The sequence below is a fragment of the Typha latifolia genome, chromosome 14 (genome assembly GCF_019914945.1).
Source record: "Typha latifolia isolate L0001 chromosome 14, TyphaL0001v2, whole genome shotgun sequence".
NCBI classification, from domain to species: domain Eukaryota; kingdom Viridiplantae; phylum Streptophyta; class Magnoliopsida; order Poales; family Typhaceae; genus Typha; species Typha latifolia.
Genome location: NC_133099.1, coordinates 3,585,911 through 3,605,818, shown reverse-complemented (window position 1 = coordinate 3,605,818; position 19,908 = coordinate 3,585,911). Strand labels below are relative to the sequence as shown.

At 36.1% G+C, this 19,908-nt stretch overlaps 2 protein-coding genes and 1 long non-coding RNA gene across 3 annotated transcripts; 1 reads left to right on the top strand and 2 right to left on the bottom strand.

The window, feature by feature from the left end:
- Positions 1–2,631: 2,631 nt before the first annotated feature.
- Positions 2,632–4,804, bottom strand: LOC140800761 (alpha-L-fucosidase 1-like). Its single transcript, XM_073155594.1, has 3 exons — positions 3,891–4,804; positions 3,568–3,807; positions 2,632–3,495 (listed from the first exon to the last, which is right to left on the bottom strand). Exons 1-3 carry the CDS (start codon positions 4,415–4,417, stop codon positions 2,823–2,825), a joined length of 1,440 nt encoding a protein of 479 aa, XP_073011695.1. The 5' UTR covers positions 4,418–4,804; the 3' UTR covers positions 2,632–2,822.
- A 1,956-nt stretch (positions 4,805–6,760) lies between these two features.
- LOC140801157 (uncharacterized) lies at positions 6,761–7,982 on the top strand. Its single transcript, XR_012111390.1, has 2 exons — positions 6,761–7,143; positions 7,259–7,982. It is a non-coding gene; the product is annotated as an uncharacterized lncRNA (long non-coding RNA).
- A 9,560-nt stretch (positions 7,983–17,542) lies between these two features.
- LOC140801499 (peroxisome biogenesis protein 16) lies at positions 17,543–19,908 on the bottom strand. Its single transcript, XM_073156664.1, has 8 exons — positions 19,714–19,908; positions 19,560–19,617; positions 19,097–19,313; positions 18,721–18,998; positions 18,360–18,628; positions 18,194–18,261; positions 18,050–18,111; positions 17,543–17,930 (listed from the first exon to the last, which is right to left on the bottom strand). Exons 1-8 carry the CDS (start codon positions 19,780–19,782, stop codon positions 17,869–17,871), a joined length of 1,083 nt encoding a protein of 360 aa, XP_073012765.1. The 5' UTR covers positions 19,783–19,908; the 3' UTR covers positions 17,543–17,868.

Sequence of the window (19,908 nt, the reverse complement as noted above, 5' to 3'; positions counted from 1 at the left end):
ACAATGCAGTAATGCGGGATTATAAATCTGCACTGTGTTAGTATGCAGGGTTATAATCCCGCACTCTTCTTGGTTATAACCCCGCAGTCCACTTCGTTTTTACCCTCCTGTGCATATATGTTTAATGCTGGTTAATCGGAGAGATAGGAGAGATGAGCTTCTGCAAGGAGAGTGTGTGCGAAGCATGGTCGTAGTGCTTCGTCGGAGGAGTGGCGTGCGAAGCGTGATCATACTGCTTCGTTAGAGGAGAGGCATGCAAAGAGTGGTCGCAGTGCTTCGTTGGAGGAGAGGCGTACGAAGCGTGGTCGCAATGCTTTGTTAGAGGAGAGGTGTGCAGAGGTTGAAGGAGCTCGTCGTTTGGCTCGGTGATGGAGGCCATGGCTGCCTTTCTAGAGAAGAGAAAGAGGAGAGAGAGGGAAATCAAACTGTAGCTGATTAGATGTTAAATTAGTGCTATCAGCTCAAAAGGGTAAAATAATAATTTTAGGTATGAATAAATTAGTTTTAAAAAGTTGTATAGAATAAGATGAAAGAGAATGTTAAAATAATATATTAGAATAAGGTAAGATGTTGTTTACTTATCATACCAGAATAAGGAGGTTTATTCTAGAAGAAGCCTATTCCTTTTCCATAAGTGAACGGAGGCTAAAAGTTTCAATAAATATGTCATATATTAAGGGTTAATTTTGAGATTTAAAAAATGTAATTTAAGTGGCAAATAAATTTTATCCAAAGTCGACCTCAAATTATCGGATTTTATTGCATACATTGACATACATCCAAATCTACGAAAATTAATTAAAATCTCATCACTTAATGGTTTCAAGCAAGAATTCCACCCATTTGGTGATTCCAAAATGGGTGTTAGGTGCTTAGGCCATTGTGGAATTTGTGTCAGGTACTCTTTTTATACATTTGAGATTGGAGTTGGTAGACTTTATGCTTTTTTGGCTGGTGTAGATTTATCTATTTTACTGTTAAATTTTATTAAATTTTATTCAATTATTGTACGATCTGCTATATTTCTGCCCCTTTTTAGCTAATTTAGAAGATTTGTGTAGAGAAAAATTAACAATTTACGAAATTATAAATTAAGCCCTCTCTTTTCATTATTTATAAATAGGGCTTTCTATTTGCAAACAAATACTGAGCAACACCTCAAGTTAAGTTTAATTTAATAACCACTTAACGGAATAGATATTTTTATATTTTCTAAATTACCTGTCTCACTCCTCCAATATGACCTTTTAGATTAAACAATAGTAGTTGAAAACAATTGATCTTGGGATGTGATATGCTTGGATGCAGTTCTAGTAATTTAGAGGTTTGATTTGATCTTTGTTTGTTGACAATTAGTATTGTGATTTATCCCCAAACTGTTTTAGACGCTTAATTTCGTTCTACAATTAAGTTCATCAGATGATCGGATTAACTAATATCTATCTCAAACATCAAACAGTAGTGTGGGTTGGCATTTTTTTAGCAAATAGAAAGCTCTATTTATAAATAAGTAAAAGAGAGAGAGATTTATTTATAGTGCTAACTAATATAGTCAAATTGTATGGTGTTATTTATAATAATAATAAAAAAATTGGATCTTTTCATAAGACATCTACATTTTCCTGGCAATAGATATATAATTGTATCCATTTGAGTTCTTTTTTTATGTCATGCAAGTGCTCAGTTTTCAGGTGAACTGATCTTATTTACACCCAAAGTTTTTCTTTTCCCTTTTTTTTTTTCTTTTTTGTTTCCTGTGGAAAGAAACTTCTATGCTGTTCTCCACCTCAGATTCTCCTTCAAATTTGTAGGTGTGAAATATGAAATTAGTGATGACCTTGCAGCCATTGATGCAAGGCTACTTGCTTCTATTTTCCTGCTATTCCAGACTAACAAGTAAAAAAAAAAAAAGTAGAAACAATTTATTGATTTTTTTTTTTCTCTTTCCATGGATTTCATGATTTTAGTTTTGAGAATTTTCTTTTAGTAATTAGATTTTAATTAGAGGTTTGGAATAAGTCTTTCCTTTAGGTTGTCCTTTATTTTTCCTTTTCTCCTTTTCTTTCATCACTTTGTATGGATAAATTAGACAAACGATTATATCTATCAAGAAGAATAATCTTTGATCATCTCCCTTGATGAGTGCATTTTGAGAAGAGATCAAGAGATAATGGACAGTTCTCTCTCCAAAAGTAGAGAGAAAGTGAGAAAAGAGAGCACAAAAGTTAATTTTCTTTCTTCTCCCTTTCTTTTCTGTATCTGAATCAACAGTGAATAAACTCCATAATACCAATTTATATTCTCAAATATTGTTTTAAAGAAATAAACTTTTCCTTTTCCTTATTTTTTTTCCTTCTCTCTCGTATTTTCCATCTAAACATGGCATAGAAGTTTCTATCTTTTCTAATCACTTGGGATAGAAAATTGCCAACCACTTCACTGCTTGACACACAAGAAGGCACCAAAAGTAAAGGTATACTCTATTTTGTCAATGGGCCATTGAAGGAGACTAGAGAAGAATAACATCCAAAACTTGCCATCTATTCAGCACTACTGAGCTCCTTATTCTGGACCACAGCAGTACGTCAATCATGCAACGAGTATGTGATGAAGAAAGGCACAGAAAAGGAGTTGAGCACTAAGCCATCACTAATGGTAGTTGAGCCATAACTTTTCTTAGTTTAACTGGTTAAAGCAACGGCCAGCATTAAAAAAGAAAGATTCATTCCAAGGAGATAATGTTTGTATCATGGAAGAGAAGGGTGTGTGTGGAGGGAGTCTTCAGCTTTTAGATCTTTTGTCTCATTACTTTCCAATGAATTCTAATGGAAGGGATCAAAATGGAGGCCCACAGAAGAAATTAATGGGGGCCCTTTTGATTCCTTGATCCATATTCTCACCGCCCGGGCGTGGACCACCGACTCTAGCCGGTGGAGCCGCTTGTGCCCCACCGTCGTCCCATTTGTGACGACCGCCTTCCCGTCGGCGTAGACCTTGTGCTGCTTAATTCTCTGCCCCATTGTGATTGCCTCCTGGATCCTGATCACATTGAATCTAACAGTTGGGTCCAATTCACCCAGCTTAAGCCAGTAACCGGATGTCTGCCGGCGGCCGGCGACCTCCGACGGCGCCCAGTAGGTCGTGTCATCGTCGTCGAGCACGTTGCATGCCGCGAACCCGCCGTTCTTGCCGCCTCTTTGGCTGCTGGCCTGAGCCTTGCTCCCCTTGGCGAAGTCCGTCGAGAAGATGGTGTTGATAGCTGAACGGAATTCTTTTAGCTTTACGACGTCGGCATCAGATATCAGCCCGGTGGTGTTCGGCGGCACGTTGAGCAGAAGCACGCAGTTCCGGCCGACTGACTTGTAGTATATGTCTAGCAACTGGCTCAGCGGCTTCGCCGTCTCATTCTTGTGCCAGAACCAGCCCGGCCGGATCGACACGTCGCACTCCGGCGGCACCCAGTCAGTCCCCCGCGGATCGCCGGTGTTGAGGTAGCTGAATTCAGTAACTATATATAATCAGCAATTCTAACGACTTATACTTGGTAGTAATGGATTAGGAATTTACTTCTCAATGCCTGCTTCTCCAATCTTTAGCATGGTTCTGTTGATGCTGGACCAGCAGGTCGGTCCGGCGAACCCCGACTCGTCGCCGACCCACCGGATGTCGGGGCCGGCATCGGAGAATATGTTGATGGATCCTTGCAGCTGCTTCACTGTTTGGAACCAATCCTGGAAGTAGTATGTCATGTTTGTTGCATTCTTTCCCTTGGCTCCATCAAACCAAATCTCTGATACACTTCCATATCTAAGAATACGAACACATTGCAATGAGACTCAATTGCGAATAAGAAGTACAAATCTTGCACGATGGTTTGCAACTTTGCATACCTAGTGAGTAATTCTTGCAGCTGTGCCATGTAGTATTCGTTGTACTCAATCTCCTGGCCGTAGGTCTTCTCATGCCGGTCCCACGGCGAGAGGTAGAGCCCCACGTCGACGCCCCGGGAGCGAGCGGCGTCGACGAATTCCCGGACGACGTCACCGCGCCCGCCCCTCCACGGGCTCCGCTCGACGGAGTGGTCTGTGTACCGTGACGGCCACAGGCAGAAACCATCGTGGTGCTTCGCGGTGAGGATCACAAGGTCGACGCCGGCCGCAGCGGCCGCATCGACCCATTGGCCGGCATCGAGCGCCGCCGGATCGAAGAGCCCCGGGCTCTCGTACCCGGTCCCCCATTCCCGGTCCGTGAAGGTGTTCATGCCGAAATGGAAGAACATTATGATCTCCCGGCGTTGCCACCGGAGTTGCGCCACCGAGGGGATGGGGAGCACCGGCAAGGGTGGTGTTGCAATCTTGGACTGGAACTGTTCGAAGTGAAGAAGTAAAACCAAGAGCCAGAAACTTAGCCTTCTCATCTTTAACTTCTGTTTGTATGAAGCTCTACCTATTGAATATAATTATAGGAAAACAGAGGAGTTGGAAGAATATATATGGAGTTCTAAAGATCAACATATATTGATCACTGTTGGATAACATTCATATTTCCTTTGATTCCTTGAGCATTTAACCCTGAGGAAGGTACAGAGTAACTGGTGATCAATGAGTTCACGTGTTGGTTTTTATCTGAGCATTTTAAAGATTCCAGGGAAGAAGGAAACAGAGCAAGGTTTTGGACTTATGCCTGCCAAGAGTATCATGTGTCATCTTCTAGTAACACAAACAAATTTCTTACTTTGTATTTGGATTTTTCTTCTTCTTCTTCTCTTGCTTCATGGTGAGAGAATAATGCAGTACTTGTCATGAAAGCATGGATGGATGGCATTTTTCATCTTGTCCATTTCCATGTAGATAAACTTGACCAATGAGCATTTAAGGATGTACAAAGAAAGGATTGAATGATTAGAAGATTAGTCTATGGTTTTAGAATTCTCTCAAAATTATGCACACTAGAGATAAATTTTTTTAAAGAATTAGAAATTTAATAGTGTCCCATGACTGGAATTCAAACTCATATTGCCATTGTACCTTAAAGATTTATGAAAGAATTAGTCTAATTTATAATAGAGAAATTAAGTTGTAGATTTTGAAGAAATAAAACTATTCATGGATGAATTGAATTTTACATAATTGTCACTATTTTTTTTTAAATACTACAAGTATTACTATATTTTTAAAATGTTATGTCGTTCAAATGATTGGGCTATTTTAAAAATACTATTTGTCAGTTAAATCTAACTCTTAAAATTAAAACCCAAATTAAAAAGACTATTTTACCTTTGTATGAATTGTTTGGGCTGTTCAAAACCCATTTAATACCTGATATCATATCATAATACAAGAAGATTCATTTTTTATACAAGAAAAATAAATCAATAACACATAATTACTTGGAGAAGGAGCTGAATTTTGTCATTTTGATGATAATATGCTTATGAATGTTTTTTTATAAATATTAATAATAATTGTAACTTTGAATGTCTAGTGATTTCAATGGCAATTATAGAATTTTAAAGAATATGTTGTCAATTATAATATTTGTGGCAATCATATAAAAAGAAAACTATGACTAAATCATTGGGTGTATAGACCGAGCATTCTTTGCTATTCTTTTATATGTTGTATAAATTTGTTAATAAGAGCACAAAACGTGCACTCTATCAATCAAGAATTTAATGAAGATAATATCTGAAACTTGTCAAATGATACACCTAACTTTTATTAAATTAAATAATTCACTCAAAATTGTTAAATATATATATATTATTAGTCTATTAATTAACATCTTAAATTTTTGGATATTCTAACACAGTGTTAAAGCTAAATTTTCCAAATAGTTACAAAGATAATGATATTAGGGACTCATTAGGGGGCACATTTAAGGCATGGTATAAGATGTTGGTCTGGTAATATATTTATCTGCTTAAATATTTGGGGCAGTTAATAATCTAATCAAAATAATTTAATAAATTATTAAAATACTCTTGATTTTACTATGGGAACTCTGGTCAACCCACCCAAAAATGACATCAAAAATAAATGCTTGGTGGGGGCAAAAATAGATATAGCTTATTTAGTCACGCTACGCTACGAACTCGATTATGATTTTTTAAAAAATAAACTTGATTAATTATAAAAGATATAAAAAGATAGTCGGTTACTGAACCAAGTTATAGATTTTTAAACAATTGAGAGACTCTCCTCCCTGAACTCAAACCAAACGCAAACTCAAACCGGGATACCAGGGATAGTTCATATAAACTAGTAAATAGTTATTTTATCTTTTATTTTATGGTATATTTAGCCGAAGTAGAGTTTAATAAATTGATTCACTCCCCTAAAAAAAGTGGAAAATAAAAAAAAAGCTGATAGATAGGGAAGTCACTTCTTTAAACCAAACATCAAATTTAAAAATATTCTAAAATTGATTAATTTCTTTCTTCATTTTATATCAACCAAACACCAAGCAAAAAAAATGAAACATTATTAATTATTAAATATTTAATCTACCCCCTTATTGCCCATATTTAGGTTCAAGTACCTGTTAGTTTTCCAAACCTCACTATCATCGTATATTTTTACTTAGTTTAAAGAGATAATTTATTTTTCACCTTCCGAACTATTATCATTTTCTACGGTGACTCTCTAAATTTTATTTTTAGTACACAATTACCATCCAAACTAGTGTGAATACGTCACTTTAACTCCTTATGTTAGAATTATGTTACCTATTTACGTCCATAAGTTGCGATGTAATACTAACGTGACAATAATTTGACAAAAATACCCTCTCCCCATCTACACGAGATCCTCCTCCTACCGTAAGAATCCCCCCCTCCCGCTCCCCGTCTTCCTCTCCTTCCACGCCGCCTATTGTCGCATCATCCTTTCCTCTAGTCCTAACCCATTCGCCGTCAGTGTCGACATTGCATGTCTCCTTCCTCCCTGGGCTCCACCTTGTCGTCGCCACCGTCGGGTGGAGAAACGGGAGAAGATCATAATCACTATGGCAGCAGATAAGAGGTCGGAGAGACATGTCAACCATAGCATCATCGGTCGAAGATCGATGAGCTTGCATCGGCACTAACATCGAGTCTCGGAATCAAAGAAATCAACGAGGCGAGCCAGGGAGGAAACGAGGAGAGCAAGTTCTAATCCCCGCATACTTTTTTCTTTCTGGCATCTTCTATTCCCCCTTCTATCTCTCTCACAACGAAGCAACAACACTAGAAATAGCTTTAATTTTTCTAGATATGCAGGAAGGCAGAGCGAAATAATGACTGGGATTGGAGATGAGGAAGTGGAAGAAGACGCGGCCAAGGCATAGGGGTCCGTCAATCACATCGATCTTGACAACTACCGCTCTCGAAGGCATCGGCATTGCCACCGGGATTGTCCAAGAACTCTCGCCGGCCTCATTGAACAGATGCTGGTAATCCCACCTGATCTGCGAATCCCATGAGAGCATCGAAGAGGGTTCCATCTCTCCAACTACCGCTACACCCGATCACCCTCTTGCCTTAAATGCTCCTCTCTCCTACCAGCATCAGACAGCTTAAACCGTAGACTGGGCAAGAGTTGTGAGAGTAGCTCATTGATAGCAATGTTAGCTTGTCGATGACCGAGCCCAGGGCAGGTAGTGGGCCCTGGCAGTTGTTCTGGGTGAGGGTGTTTAGGTTCAGGCCAATGAAGTAATCCCCCGGGTGAGCAATCGGAGGAACCAAGCGTTTGACCATAGGAGGAGGATGAGGAATAGGGGGGCAATAAAGAAATTTTTAAAAAATAATATTTTTATATTAGTTAAACTATTTAACTATTTAGCCATTATAAGTGGAGAGGCAATTTAGTCATTTTTTTAGTGTTCAAGAAATCATTGTGTATTAAAAAAATAAAAAAGGTTAAGAGGTGAGATAGTTCATAAATTTAAAGTGTAATATAAAAATTAGTTCTTTTGTTTATGCATCTCATGAAGTATTCTTTCCACGGGTTACGATCAGCTCACATACAGCATCCTGAAGTGGACGTCAAAGCACATTTTCTCTAAGAAATAGAAGATGGACCTTTGTTTATATTAATTTCTTATTTAACACTATAAATGTAAGCATCTTAAAACATATAAAATCAAGCTGCCTCTAGCGTGTAGTTATGACATGGCACACATGATGTTTGGCTCTGTATTACCTCCTACTTAGTCTACGAGTTTCAATCAATTAAAAAAGAAAAAGAATTAGTAAGAGTAGGTTAAGTTTGGGCTCAATTCTAACCAAACTCTTGACTTTATTTGTTTCCATGTTTTGGTTAGACAATTCTCGAGCTTCAAATTACCTATTGTATTTTAAATTTAAGCACTTAACCCTCCGGTGATCTACATCAATTCGCAACTGTTAGTAGATAATTAACTAGGTAATTACCTCTGTGCCCTAATCTGTTACGAACCAGATATAGAATGCCCTTAGGATGATCCTAAGATTTCGAAATCTAATGGCTTTAGAATAAAGTCAATCGGAGATCCGGATAGAAAGTTATGATTAAAATAGTAGAGCAATGTCAAATAGGGTAAAACGGTAAATAACTGACGTTGCGGCGGTCGTCGGAGAGTGGCGGACGACCAAGGGTGGTGGTAGACGGTCGTAAGGTAGGGTAGCTGTTGGTGGAGGGATGTGGCTAGGGTTTGGAAAGTCGGGATGCTTCTACGGCTATGATCTACTACTAGAAAGATAAGATGATCTAACGACTATGATAAAGGATAAAGATGATAATAAATATTTGGCTAAACTCATATTCATTCCATGGTTATTATCAACATATCCACCCTATTTATAAGAGTAAAATTCCTAGTGGATCGGATCCACATGCGGATTATCTGATTTATTAGAAATTTAAACAAGAAGATAAAGTTAACTAACTAACTTGACTCGACTCGACTTGACTCGACTTAACCCATGTGGTTAGATCGTAATATAATCCCTATAAATATAGTCAGATCTTGAAGATGATAAATACCTATGACGAAAAATATTGACGTTAATAAATCATCATTAATATTGGATGGAACGAATGTAATTTAACATGGACCAAGAAATTAAATGCTTAAATTTAAAATATATAGTATAAAATTAAAATCTAGCTAAAACTATATAGGATTAAATATAATTTAGGGTTAATTATGTTGACACTCCCTAAACTATACCCGATTTTCACAGAAACCCTCTAAATATTTTTAGGTTACAATGTCACCCCTAAACTTTGAGACAAAGTGAAATAGGTAACGGTAGTGAAGAAAAACACGTAATGACCAACTATACCTTTAATTAATATATCACAATATTATTAATATAAAAATAATTAAAAATATTAATTCTCTCTCCTACTCTCTTCTTACTCTCTTCTCTCAACCGCGGCTTCCCTTCCCACGCTTCTCTCTCCTTACTCTCCTCTTTTTTCTCTCCCACGGCCTCCTGGCCACGCGGCGCGACAGCGAGCTCGCCACGGCCTCGCGGATGCTAAAGGAGAGAAAAGGAAGGAAAGGATCTGACTCTCAATTCCATTGTGATATCCTCGCCCTGCGCCTACATCTTGTCATTCATGATGCTTTGTTAGACGAGCACTCGCCTTGCGTGTTGGTTTCAGTTTTTCAGGAGAATCATCACAAGAAAGAAAGAACGATCGCCAAAAAGACTAACTCAGACCTGTTTAGTGGGCGAGTAGACAAGGCAGTCAGAGTAGGACTCGCTTGCTTCATCCATTCGGCTCTCTCTAGCCCTGACGCACTCTGTTATGGCGCAATCACTGACTGATGTTCTGGAGTCGAGCCTTGAAAGTGAGTTCGAGCGGGGGTAGCATTTCGATCTTAAGCAAAGCCGTCCTACCCAGCCATATGTCCTATTCAGTCAATTGCATATCGGTAAGCTGCCACTGCCTTCTCGTCCCACACGGCGCGGCAGCTCGGGAAGAGAGGGAGGGAAGGAGAGACGGAGAGAATAGGGTGGTGACGGTGAGGAGTGGAGGAAAAAGATTGAATATAATAATAATAAAAATTAATTTTTATTAGAATATTTTTTATTCTAATTTAATTAATGGGTTGCGTAAATATTACGAGGGCATTTAGGTTATTTAGAATTAATTACGTCTGATATAATCGCCATGTAAGCTGACTCGTCTAATTTTCCTGACGGTACACTAATGGAAATGTGACATTGAAAATTTTAGGGTGTTTAGGGGTGACATTGTAACCTAAAAAAGTTTCGAGAGTCTCCGTGAAAGCCGAATATAGTTCATGGGGTGTTGACGTAATTAACCCTATAATCTACTAAAAGAAAAGAAAAAAAGAGGACACATAGAGAAAGAGAGAGTAATTGCTTGCCGTAGGTGTTTACTTTTGGCAAGAGTGTTTGTGTGAAAGAGAGAGAGAGAGACTAACTGCTTGCCATGCACTTTATTTTTTGGCACGAGTGGGAAAAGAGTAGGAGAAAAGACTACTTCACGGGTTGGATTTGCTTTAATGCATCTCAGAAGAGGGAAGGGTCGGCAGAAAACAACAAAGGGAGTTTGGTTCTTTAGTTGGCAGGAAATGTGAATCCTTTTTATAGTTGTGCCACTGTTTCTACTTTCTAGACTCCAATTCTAAGTTAGAATATCTTTTTGCATTAATTTATAGAGATAATTTTACTTATACTCACCGAAATTATCGTCGTTATTTTCTACGCACACTTTTTTCTTTCGCACAAACTCATTGATTCGAAAAGTTTTTCTAATTTAGAGGTATGTATAGTTACTTTCTTTTTAATTCAAATGGATGATATATATATATATAGATATTTTTCTTAATTTAGAGGGTGTATATAGGTGATAAAAAAAGTTCAGAGAGTGAAAAATTCCAAAAGTCTCATTTTTCACATATACTCTCACATATAAATCTTCTGACCTTCAAAGAATTCTTGGTTGAGTCTCTTAGTTTTGGAGTTTTATAAAGATAATAAAAAAGTTTGTGAGTATACGCGATAAACTGCAATCACTTATAAAATAATATCAATTTTAGAGAAAATATTCTAATTTTTTTATACTAGAAGAAGAGTAGCAAGCTAATATTGATATAAGCTATTATAACATTTAGTTAAGAAGTAATAATTATATTTAATATAATATAAAATTAGTATTAAAATAATGGAGAATGAAAATTGTATTGGGTATTGATGATGAAAAGATCAAAATACTATAGAAAGAAGTGCTAATTAATCTTTGCATGATGTTTTAATTGACGGGAATTGATGTTGTTATTGCAATGGGGACATATTTTCTTGCACTATGAATAAATTTTCTTACATATTTAAATGTAACGTGGACTTATATAGACAATATAAACTTTTTACCACGAAGCCAAACATATTTCCTTACACCATAGACAACTATTTTTTGCATATTTAAATGTAGTGCAGACGTATATTGGCCGTGCATGCTTTACTATACGGTGCAAATATATTTCTCTTAAATTCCTGCATACTTAAATGTAATACAAACTTACAATACGGACATATTTTATTGTACTGTGGATAAATTTTCTTGTATACTTAAATATAATGCAAACATATACATGCATAGTATTGTATTCACTCTCTCTCAAATGTCATATTGAGTGCTATCCTCTTAAGGGCAAATATATAATTTTTTTTCATTATTAATTTGATAATATAAAGTGAGAAGAGAGAGAAATAAGAATTACTATGTTAGTAATTATTTTCTCGGAGTTTCAGGTTATATATATATATATATATATAATTTTGTTGCCATATAAGTGTGGCATCAGCCAGATAAATCGCTATCTTAAAAAATAATTTATATAATAGTTTTTTTTTTATGGAAGTGTTTTATTGTCTTAAATTAATAGAAGCCTAAAGATCAATTTTATAAATCATTTTCTACATAAAAATTAAAATTTATGTGGCTACTTATTTGACAAAAAACCGTAATAATTTAGTAAATATTTTAAAAATTATAGTAGATGGGCTAATAAATTCAGAGAAGAAGTCCATTTTCATCAACTTAAAAGAAAAAGCTATTGATGCAAATGCCAATGGCCCCCCTTTACTGTTAGGTCGTTTGAGTCCAAGCTCATTACTTTTAAACGTATGTGAGAGATAGACGCAACGTCGTTCGGTGCTTATCCGTGGATTACTTCTACTTTATCTACCTAGTTTATCCGTGTGGAATTCGTTGGTTGTGTAGTCGTTATTTGCATCTATTCTGAATAATCTGAATAGCTCTTATAAACCCGGATAACTCAGAGCCCAATTTTTACTTTTTTCTTTTATAAAAGATGGCCAAGAGTGCGTTTAGGTATCCGGTGAGATATCCGAAGCATCTCTATACAATAAACTAGCAAGATTATTTGGTTGGATATGAAACTAGACCGTCGAAAAAGACAGAATTCTATCTTGGTTAGCAACTTATAAGTTAATAAGTTGGCTTCCCGATAACAATGAGAGACGATCGAAGATAATCCTTGTTGAACTTGGAGATGATTAATATGAAGAAATGGGTTATGTTTGTATAATATCAAATATCACAAAGCATTATTGAAACTATCTTTGACTCAATAATTCGACACGATAACTTATTTGAATTTAGTAACAAGGCAACTCGCCTGACCTAATTATTAAATGGGGATCGTGTTTGTGTTTATATAATATGATAATCCGATTATAATAACATATTATAATAATAATAATAATTCATCTATCACCCAAATAAATACGTCTGTTTATAACCTGAACTTATATAAATTTAAATAATTTACGTTTACCCGATAACAAACGATTTGTGTTCATCTTTAAAAATTCTAACTTATTTAATAAACAGGTCATATTCGTGTTTGGATCACCGCTAACCTGTCCCAATCTAAACCCAGCTAATCCAACCCTATTGTCACCCCTAACTTAAACTTAAACCAACTATAGCAATTGCTATGCTACCAGAATTTGTGCTCCAACTGCAGACAACTATATATAGAGTGCTCATCTATTTGAATCCATAAGGCCTAGCAATGCAGCCATTTCATATCCAGCTGAAGCCCAAATAGTAGTTTTCCCTAAAATCAAAGTATTTCTCAAACTTTTATTTATATTATTTTTAACCCCCTGTAATTTAGAGGAACATAAAAGTACTAATTTTTCCATGTAAACTTTACCGAGAAAAAAAAATTATTAAAAGATTTTCCCACCATAATGTATATTAAAATATCTGAATTGACATTCTCCTCTCATGAAATTTTATATATATATATCACAATGTACTACCCTTTAAATATATGATCATGAAATGAAATTTTCAATCAATTTAGAAACATGGGTAAAAGATCTATATTTACTAAAACAATGGGATTATTGATATCATATGTGAATGAATACAATTTAACTCTCTATTAAAGTATGGATGAAAAAATTAACAATCACATATTAGTCTAAACCACAAGGAGGCGAAAAAATACAAATGAAAGTTCATAGTAGTTTAATTTTAGGCATAACGACGGGGGATAGTTTAAAATTTACCCTAAACCAAAACAATCTTCCAAGCAACCTACCAACTCTCCTTGTATGCTTCATGGCAGTAAACTCTCTTGCTTTACCAAGGAATTTGATAACACTTTCCATACAGTAAATCATAAATCAGGTTGAGAATTGAAAGTAGTCAGCAAAAAGTTTCTTCTCTTTATCAGTTCTCAACTGTGAATTGTACTCCAGCCAAAGTGATATTTTGGAAAGGACTTGAATAAAAATGATGAATGATGTCAACATAAGCTAGTGATCTACACAATTCATGGTTTCGCAAAGTAAAGTAAAAAATAAAAACCAACGCGAGTTGAGCTTCGAAAAATAAAAAGTAAAGTTCAACTCCCCTTTGGCGATGGTCTATAGTTTAATTTGAGAAATCATAATTCTCACAATTTCAAGAAAAGATAAAGGAACAAAAACTAGATAATATAGAACAAGATATTGAAAGACTAAATAATAAGCTTGAGGAAATATGAAGGTCCACTTGCTAAAATACCGATGCCCAGATAGTAGGATTTACGAGATTGAAAGGAGAGCAGAAGCGATAAAAGAATGCATACTTTAATAATGATAAGAAAAAAAAAAATCAATTGATGAAAGTAGAAGAGCATGTAATTGCAAACCTTGGATGCATATGAAATCAACATGATTTTCAAAGATTACAAGGTCACTCTTCAATAAATCAACTGTCTTCATAACAACACTAAGTAGCCTTCAAGCTCACCTCAAATGATGGTAAACATTGCAGAATGCAAAAGAGAACTCATAAACTTGAAGGCCTAATAATTGGTAATCAAGTTATCCATATATCCTAATAGCATGAGAAGAATCATCACAAAAACAGGAAACGGAAGCTATTTTCTGCTAAAAAAAATCAAGAACAGGATTAATGGGATATCTTAAATCAAAATGCCGAATGATTGGCTGACAAATTATATATGCTTAATCATCCATGAGAGGCCAATTCTTTCATTGCATTACAAATATGTATTAGGAGAATGTCTTTTGATACTAGAAATACAATTGACTGTCTTAACTAGAAGTAGTAGAACACTTGTTCAAAGGATTTCTAGCATATATCCTACAATCAGCTTGCATGAATAGCAACCAACCTGAACAAAGAATAAGGCAGCCAAACATGGAAAAGGCATGACGAACCATTTCATGAGATGACAAAAGAAGAATCTCTAAAATGAAAGAAAAGAAAAGGACAAGAAGCAAATACATTATTAGATCTTGTTCAATAGTGCATTTAGGGCCTTATGGATATGGAAGTCCCTTCCATCATTCAAGCAGAGAACAATTTATTATGTTCATTTTACAGCTCAGTACCACTCCAGAATCCAGAAAAAATCAACTACTAATTCTTAAGATATTCTAGGTAGTTTAGATAAGAAAGAAAATTATTCTTTTATAACATACACTAGCTTGTAAGCCATCATTCCTAGATTTAAAACTTCAATGCACCAAAATGGTAAAAAAACTAAAAACTTAAAGAGCAGAAAAGGCTACAAATCTAGCATGTCTAAGGAAAAGAGATACAGTTCAAGGAACCTCCAGGTGAAGTCAAGCAATAAAATTACCATGTATAATAACTAGAACCAAAGTCAAAAAAGAAAGGTTCCAATCAGCGTGCCAGGTCTATTCAGGTGATAAGTGACAACTAAATTATAAGGTGAACTTGGAACAGAAACAAAAACAATAGATTCGAAATGCACAATGAAATCAACACAGTATACTGAACTGAATAACCAAAAGTCATGTACATGTACATATTTCAAACTATGAACACCCATGTATATACCCCTAGAATCACTTACAGAAGCACTTGCAGGTTGCAGCTTCTTATCAATCAGGGTTGAGGTAGCAGGATCCATTAGTGAATATAGAATTCCCATGTGCATAATTTTATTATGTTCTTTCACCATGTAAATGTTACACAATTATGATCCAGAACCCACTAGATGAAATTTAGAGAACTGCCAATTAGAGACGGAATTTTAAATGGTCTGAAAAGATGTCACTTTCCAATCATGAAAAAAAAAGTTACTTGCTTTCAAGTTCAGTTTTAGTCTGTCAATATGGGTTGCTAATACTAACAGTTATTTTGTCTCACTCTAGTACTCTAGTAAAGGACTGGGCATCCACTCGAACAGAACTCAATAAACTATTCAGTATTCAAGCACTTCTATTGAGATATTTGTGACTTTATGCTTTACAAAGAGATATACCCCTATTTCTTGCATCATTACTTCATTAGAGAAGAAAAAAGGTTTAACACATCATAACATGAACACTAACTACTATCCAACGATACTCTGGTTGTGTTGTTAGAAAGGCCTGTATGGTTAATATCTGTTACAGGTTGTATTCACTTTATACGGGGGACCTTGGTGACCGTTGTGTCAATAATTAAGTTTCAATAAAAACAGGGGCTGCGGCCTGTTTGTCAAAAAAAAAAAAAAAAACTACCATCCAACGAGATCTTTAAGCAAAATCAACTCTTATTTGGCAGCCCCAACCAGCCCCATGCACCACCAGAACCTTCTCACATGCATTGCACATGTCTGATCCCAAGGGTTCTTCAATCAATTAGAATGCCCAGACTTCCAACATATTGTATCAAATAATGCATTCAAAGATTATATATAAAGGTATATATCAAGTATCCCATTATATGTGTAATGTATACTTCCATCTGACAAAGAAAAGAAAAGCCATCTAAGAGTACAAATAATCAACAATAATTACTTAACCTGGTAAAGCCCAAATGAACCTCTAAAAGACCATTAATAAAGCCCCAGAATATTCATATGCCACATATTTATACTGTTATACACAACCACGTTAGTATAGAATTACATCAAGGGACTCCAAAAATAAAAACCAAAATGAAATTGAAGACTCCAAAGCACTCGCTTACTAGGTAACTAGTCACTTAATTCCATGTCTAACCTATTCACTCCAAACTATAATGCACTCGACCATCATTAGGCTCCTGATGTTGCATTAATAAAACACCAAAACAAGCAACACAATAGGTCATATAAAAGCACTTGCATATAATTTAAACAAAAGGACATTAGATAACTTACGAACAGTCTAATTCTCAGTAAACATATTCAAGCCAAAACATTTTAAAAGAAACAAGAGATATAACTAGTATTCAAGTTGTATCTTTCTTACAACATAAACATAGAGATGGAGAGAGCAAACTGTTACTACTAGATTATAGATGACTACATGTCATCATATTTAACTGTCATTGTCCACAGGCAGAACTACAACATGAGCCATTTGTTGGACAACTAAATGGAAAGCAAATAGAATTGCTGACAAGGAGAACTAATCTGATAGACATAATACAGTATCCTCATTCAATTCTATATTGAACTGTCTTATCAAGGTCCTAGACCAACGTGAGTTCCAAGTCAAGTAAAAGAAAAATACAAAGAGATACAATTCAGAGAAGAGTAAAACCTAGTTGATTCTGTTAGCCAGATTGCCTCCAAGAAGTTTTTAATCTTGTGATACTATTCTTTATTAAACAATTGTATCATGGTGGAAGAACCACAATGCAGATAGTTTGGAGCCAAAGTACAAGCAAAATTATCCATTGGAAACAATGATAATCATATGAAACTTAAGAAAAAAGAAGAAAATTGATTCCTCTAGGCCAGGTTACCTTCAATAAATTGCTAAACTTGTGATACTAGTAAAGTATTAGAAAAAAGTCACATCAACAGCAAGGTTACTTGAGAATCTTTCAAAATGGTTACCTACCTATTAAGTACTAAGAATATAGGACTTATCAGCTATCACATGACACAAGCAGACTGCTACAATGATGCACTAATGCGAAAATTCTGCTAATATCATAATAACTATTCCCCTTAGTTGCACAACTTGCTCAAGCCATCCAACCAAAACTAATATAACAAGAAACATTGTCCTACCTCATCATCTGCTTTATATGATTCTATGTAGTCCCAAACCAATCAAATAATGATCTCTTTATTAATGCAGTTGTTAAGATTATTCTCTACATACTAATATCCATGTTACATTTCTATTAATTACATCAGTATAATACGTGATCTACCACTGAATGAATCAAAAGACACAATCTGAAGTAAGCAGTCCATAGACAAGACAATATCTTGCAAATTGCATAAATCTCAATTGGAAAAATGAGAATGTGTATGGCAAATTTTGTTTCCTAAAGGCTTCGGAAACTAGTGCATATACCAGAAGGGAACCAAATGTATCAAGGCCAACACAAATAACAAGGCTTGATGTTTTGCAGCTTTTGCTTGCTTCTCTTATGAACCAGATGTATATGTGTAACGCGTCTGAGCTCCAACAATTAGCTCTACAAGTTTAGCTGCACCAAAAATGAAGCAAGAATTGCCAATGATGTACTACTTTAAACTTGAAAAGAAAATAAAACATGTAATTGCAGAGTAAAATAAAGATCTTAGAAGAGAATAAAGTCATGTGAACCTGTAAGTAACCCAATAATTGGTACTGGGCTCATGTATCTGTCGGCCTTCTCCAGTTGGTGCCTGAGAATACAACGTGTAAGGCAGGGAGACAACAATAATCAATTGTTAAATTGAGATTAGCATAAGGATATGTGACCATTACTTGGTATACTTGGTAAAGAATGGATCTCTCATGATGTAAAGTGCACATATCAGCTTTCGTCTTTTCAACTGATCAAGCCACATAATACGCATCAACCAATATCAGAACTAAATATAAGTTAAAAAAAGGGTCCATCTCAATTCTCAACAAAATCAAATAGACTTGCCTCATCTTTTTCAGAGGTCGAAAGCTGACAAAGTCTATCTCCACCTCCACAATGTTGACTAGTAGCATATGAAAGAATGCTCATACCAGTCAAGTCCACAGCCAGTGAAATTAACCAAGGAGTCCAAGATCTAATTCCATATTTCCTAATAAACATCACATATATAAGAGGTCTCAAGATTGAAAGAGCCTCCCCTGCCAAAAATAAACGGCCTGAAAGCCCTCTTTCAGACAAGATGCTTAGTATTGTAGGCTTTCCAACCAACACAGCTGCAAGACAGATAATGTATCACAGTGAACATTCATAATTGACAATAACATGTGTACTCCAAACACCATCATAAAACATATTTAAGTATTACTAGAAGCCTCGGAAGTGCGGCGAATCCTGTTCAACGACGATGGATCCGAGACCATCTTCGCTTTCTCTCCAAACCTGCTCAGTGCAGACATAGCTCTCCCTTCTAGACTAGCTGGAACAAAGACATTACAATCTTGGGTAGAATTATTCAAACGATATCCACCAGACCTGCCATGATGGCCTCCTGATACGTCTAGGCTTCTCTCATTCGCTGACTCCCCTCCTTGAAAAAGCATCTTGTACCCACTATCATGGAAAGCAGCAAACCTAACCAATGCCCTGAATTGGACCATCCAAAACATCATGAATTCATGATAAGAAAAATCAAGATGAAACAGTTCCTGACAATAAACTAATTAATGACGCATAAATCTTACTTCACTCCCTCGGTGACAGTGAGAAAATTCCACTTGCCATTTTCACCAAAATAATATTGGGCAGCAACCTCAACAACAGTCTCCGCATCTTTGAGTGTCGAGACGAGTAAAGACCACGGAAAAGACGACTCACCAGAGGCCCGAGGATTTCCTCTTGTGGGAACTGTGTCAATGATATGTTGGTTCGCAGAACTGACTATGCCCAAAATTGCATAGACTGTAAAAGCAATTCAAACCATCAATTACCCACTTATCAAATTAGACTCTCTCGCAAATTTACCGCCTCAAAACGTGCAAATCTCAATGTAACATTATAAGAAGAGTTTGCACTGACTATGCCAAAGCTATTATATGCTATTAACCTACTTCCCAAAATCGAACCTTTTTCCAAATTTACCATTTCAAACGCTAAAGATTTCTATCCAACTCAATCAAATGCTACAAACTCATGAAAAGAGCTTACTTGCTTCGGGAACGATCTCGGAATTGGAGAAGCGCTCCGGGAGAAGCCACGTGATGCCCTGGGAGAGCGATTAGTGAAGAAAACGAATCAAATCACGCGATTTTACGAGGACCCAAATGAGGAATTCGGGTGAGAAGAGAGGAATCGAGCATACATTGGCTAAGGATTCGAGGGAGTGGACGAACTCTCGATTCGTCCTGACCCAGAGCTTGTAGGCTTCCATGGCGGCTCCTCCTCCTCCTCTTCCTCCTTCGCAGGCTTAATGGTGTTCGTCGTCCTCCTCCTATTGGAAATTTTTAATTTTGTTCGGCGACGAGAGTTGTTTTATGATATTATCGTGGTAGGATCG

Coding starts and splice junctions, on each gene's coding strand:
- LOC140800761 (XM_073155594.1), bottom strand. CDS start 4,417: ATGAGAAGGCTAAGTTTCTGGCTCTTGGTTTTACTTCTTCACTTCGAA. Junction 3,808..3,890: donor CTGCAAGAATTACTCACTAG/GTATGCAAAGTT, acceptor TCGTATTCTTAG/ATATGGAAGTGTATCAGAGA. Junction 3,496..3,567: donor GGAGAAGCAGGCATTGAGAA/GTAAATTCCTAA, acceptor TACTGAATTCAG/CTACCTCAACACCGGCGATC.
- LOC140801499 (XM_073156664.1), bottom strand. CDS start 19,782: ATGGAAGCCTACAAGCTCTGGGTCAGGACGAATCGAGAGTTCGTCCAC. Junction 18,999..19,096: donor ACTGTCACCGAGGGAGTGAA/GTAAGATTTATG, acceptor GGTCCAATTCAG/GGCATTGGTTAGGTTTGCTG. Junction 18,629..18,720: donor CCGCACTTCCGAGGCTTCTA/GTAATACTTAAA, acceptor TCTGTCTTGCAG/CTGTGTTGGTTGGAAAGCCT.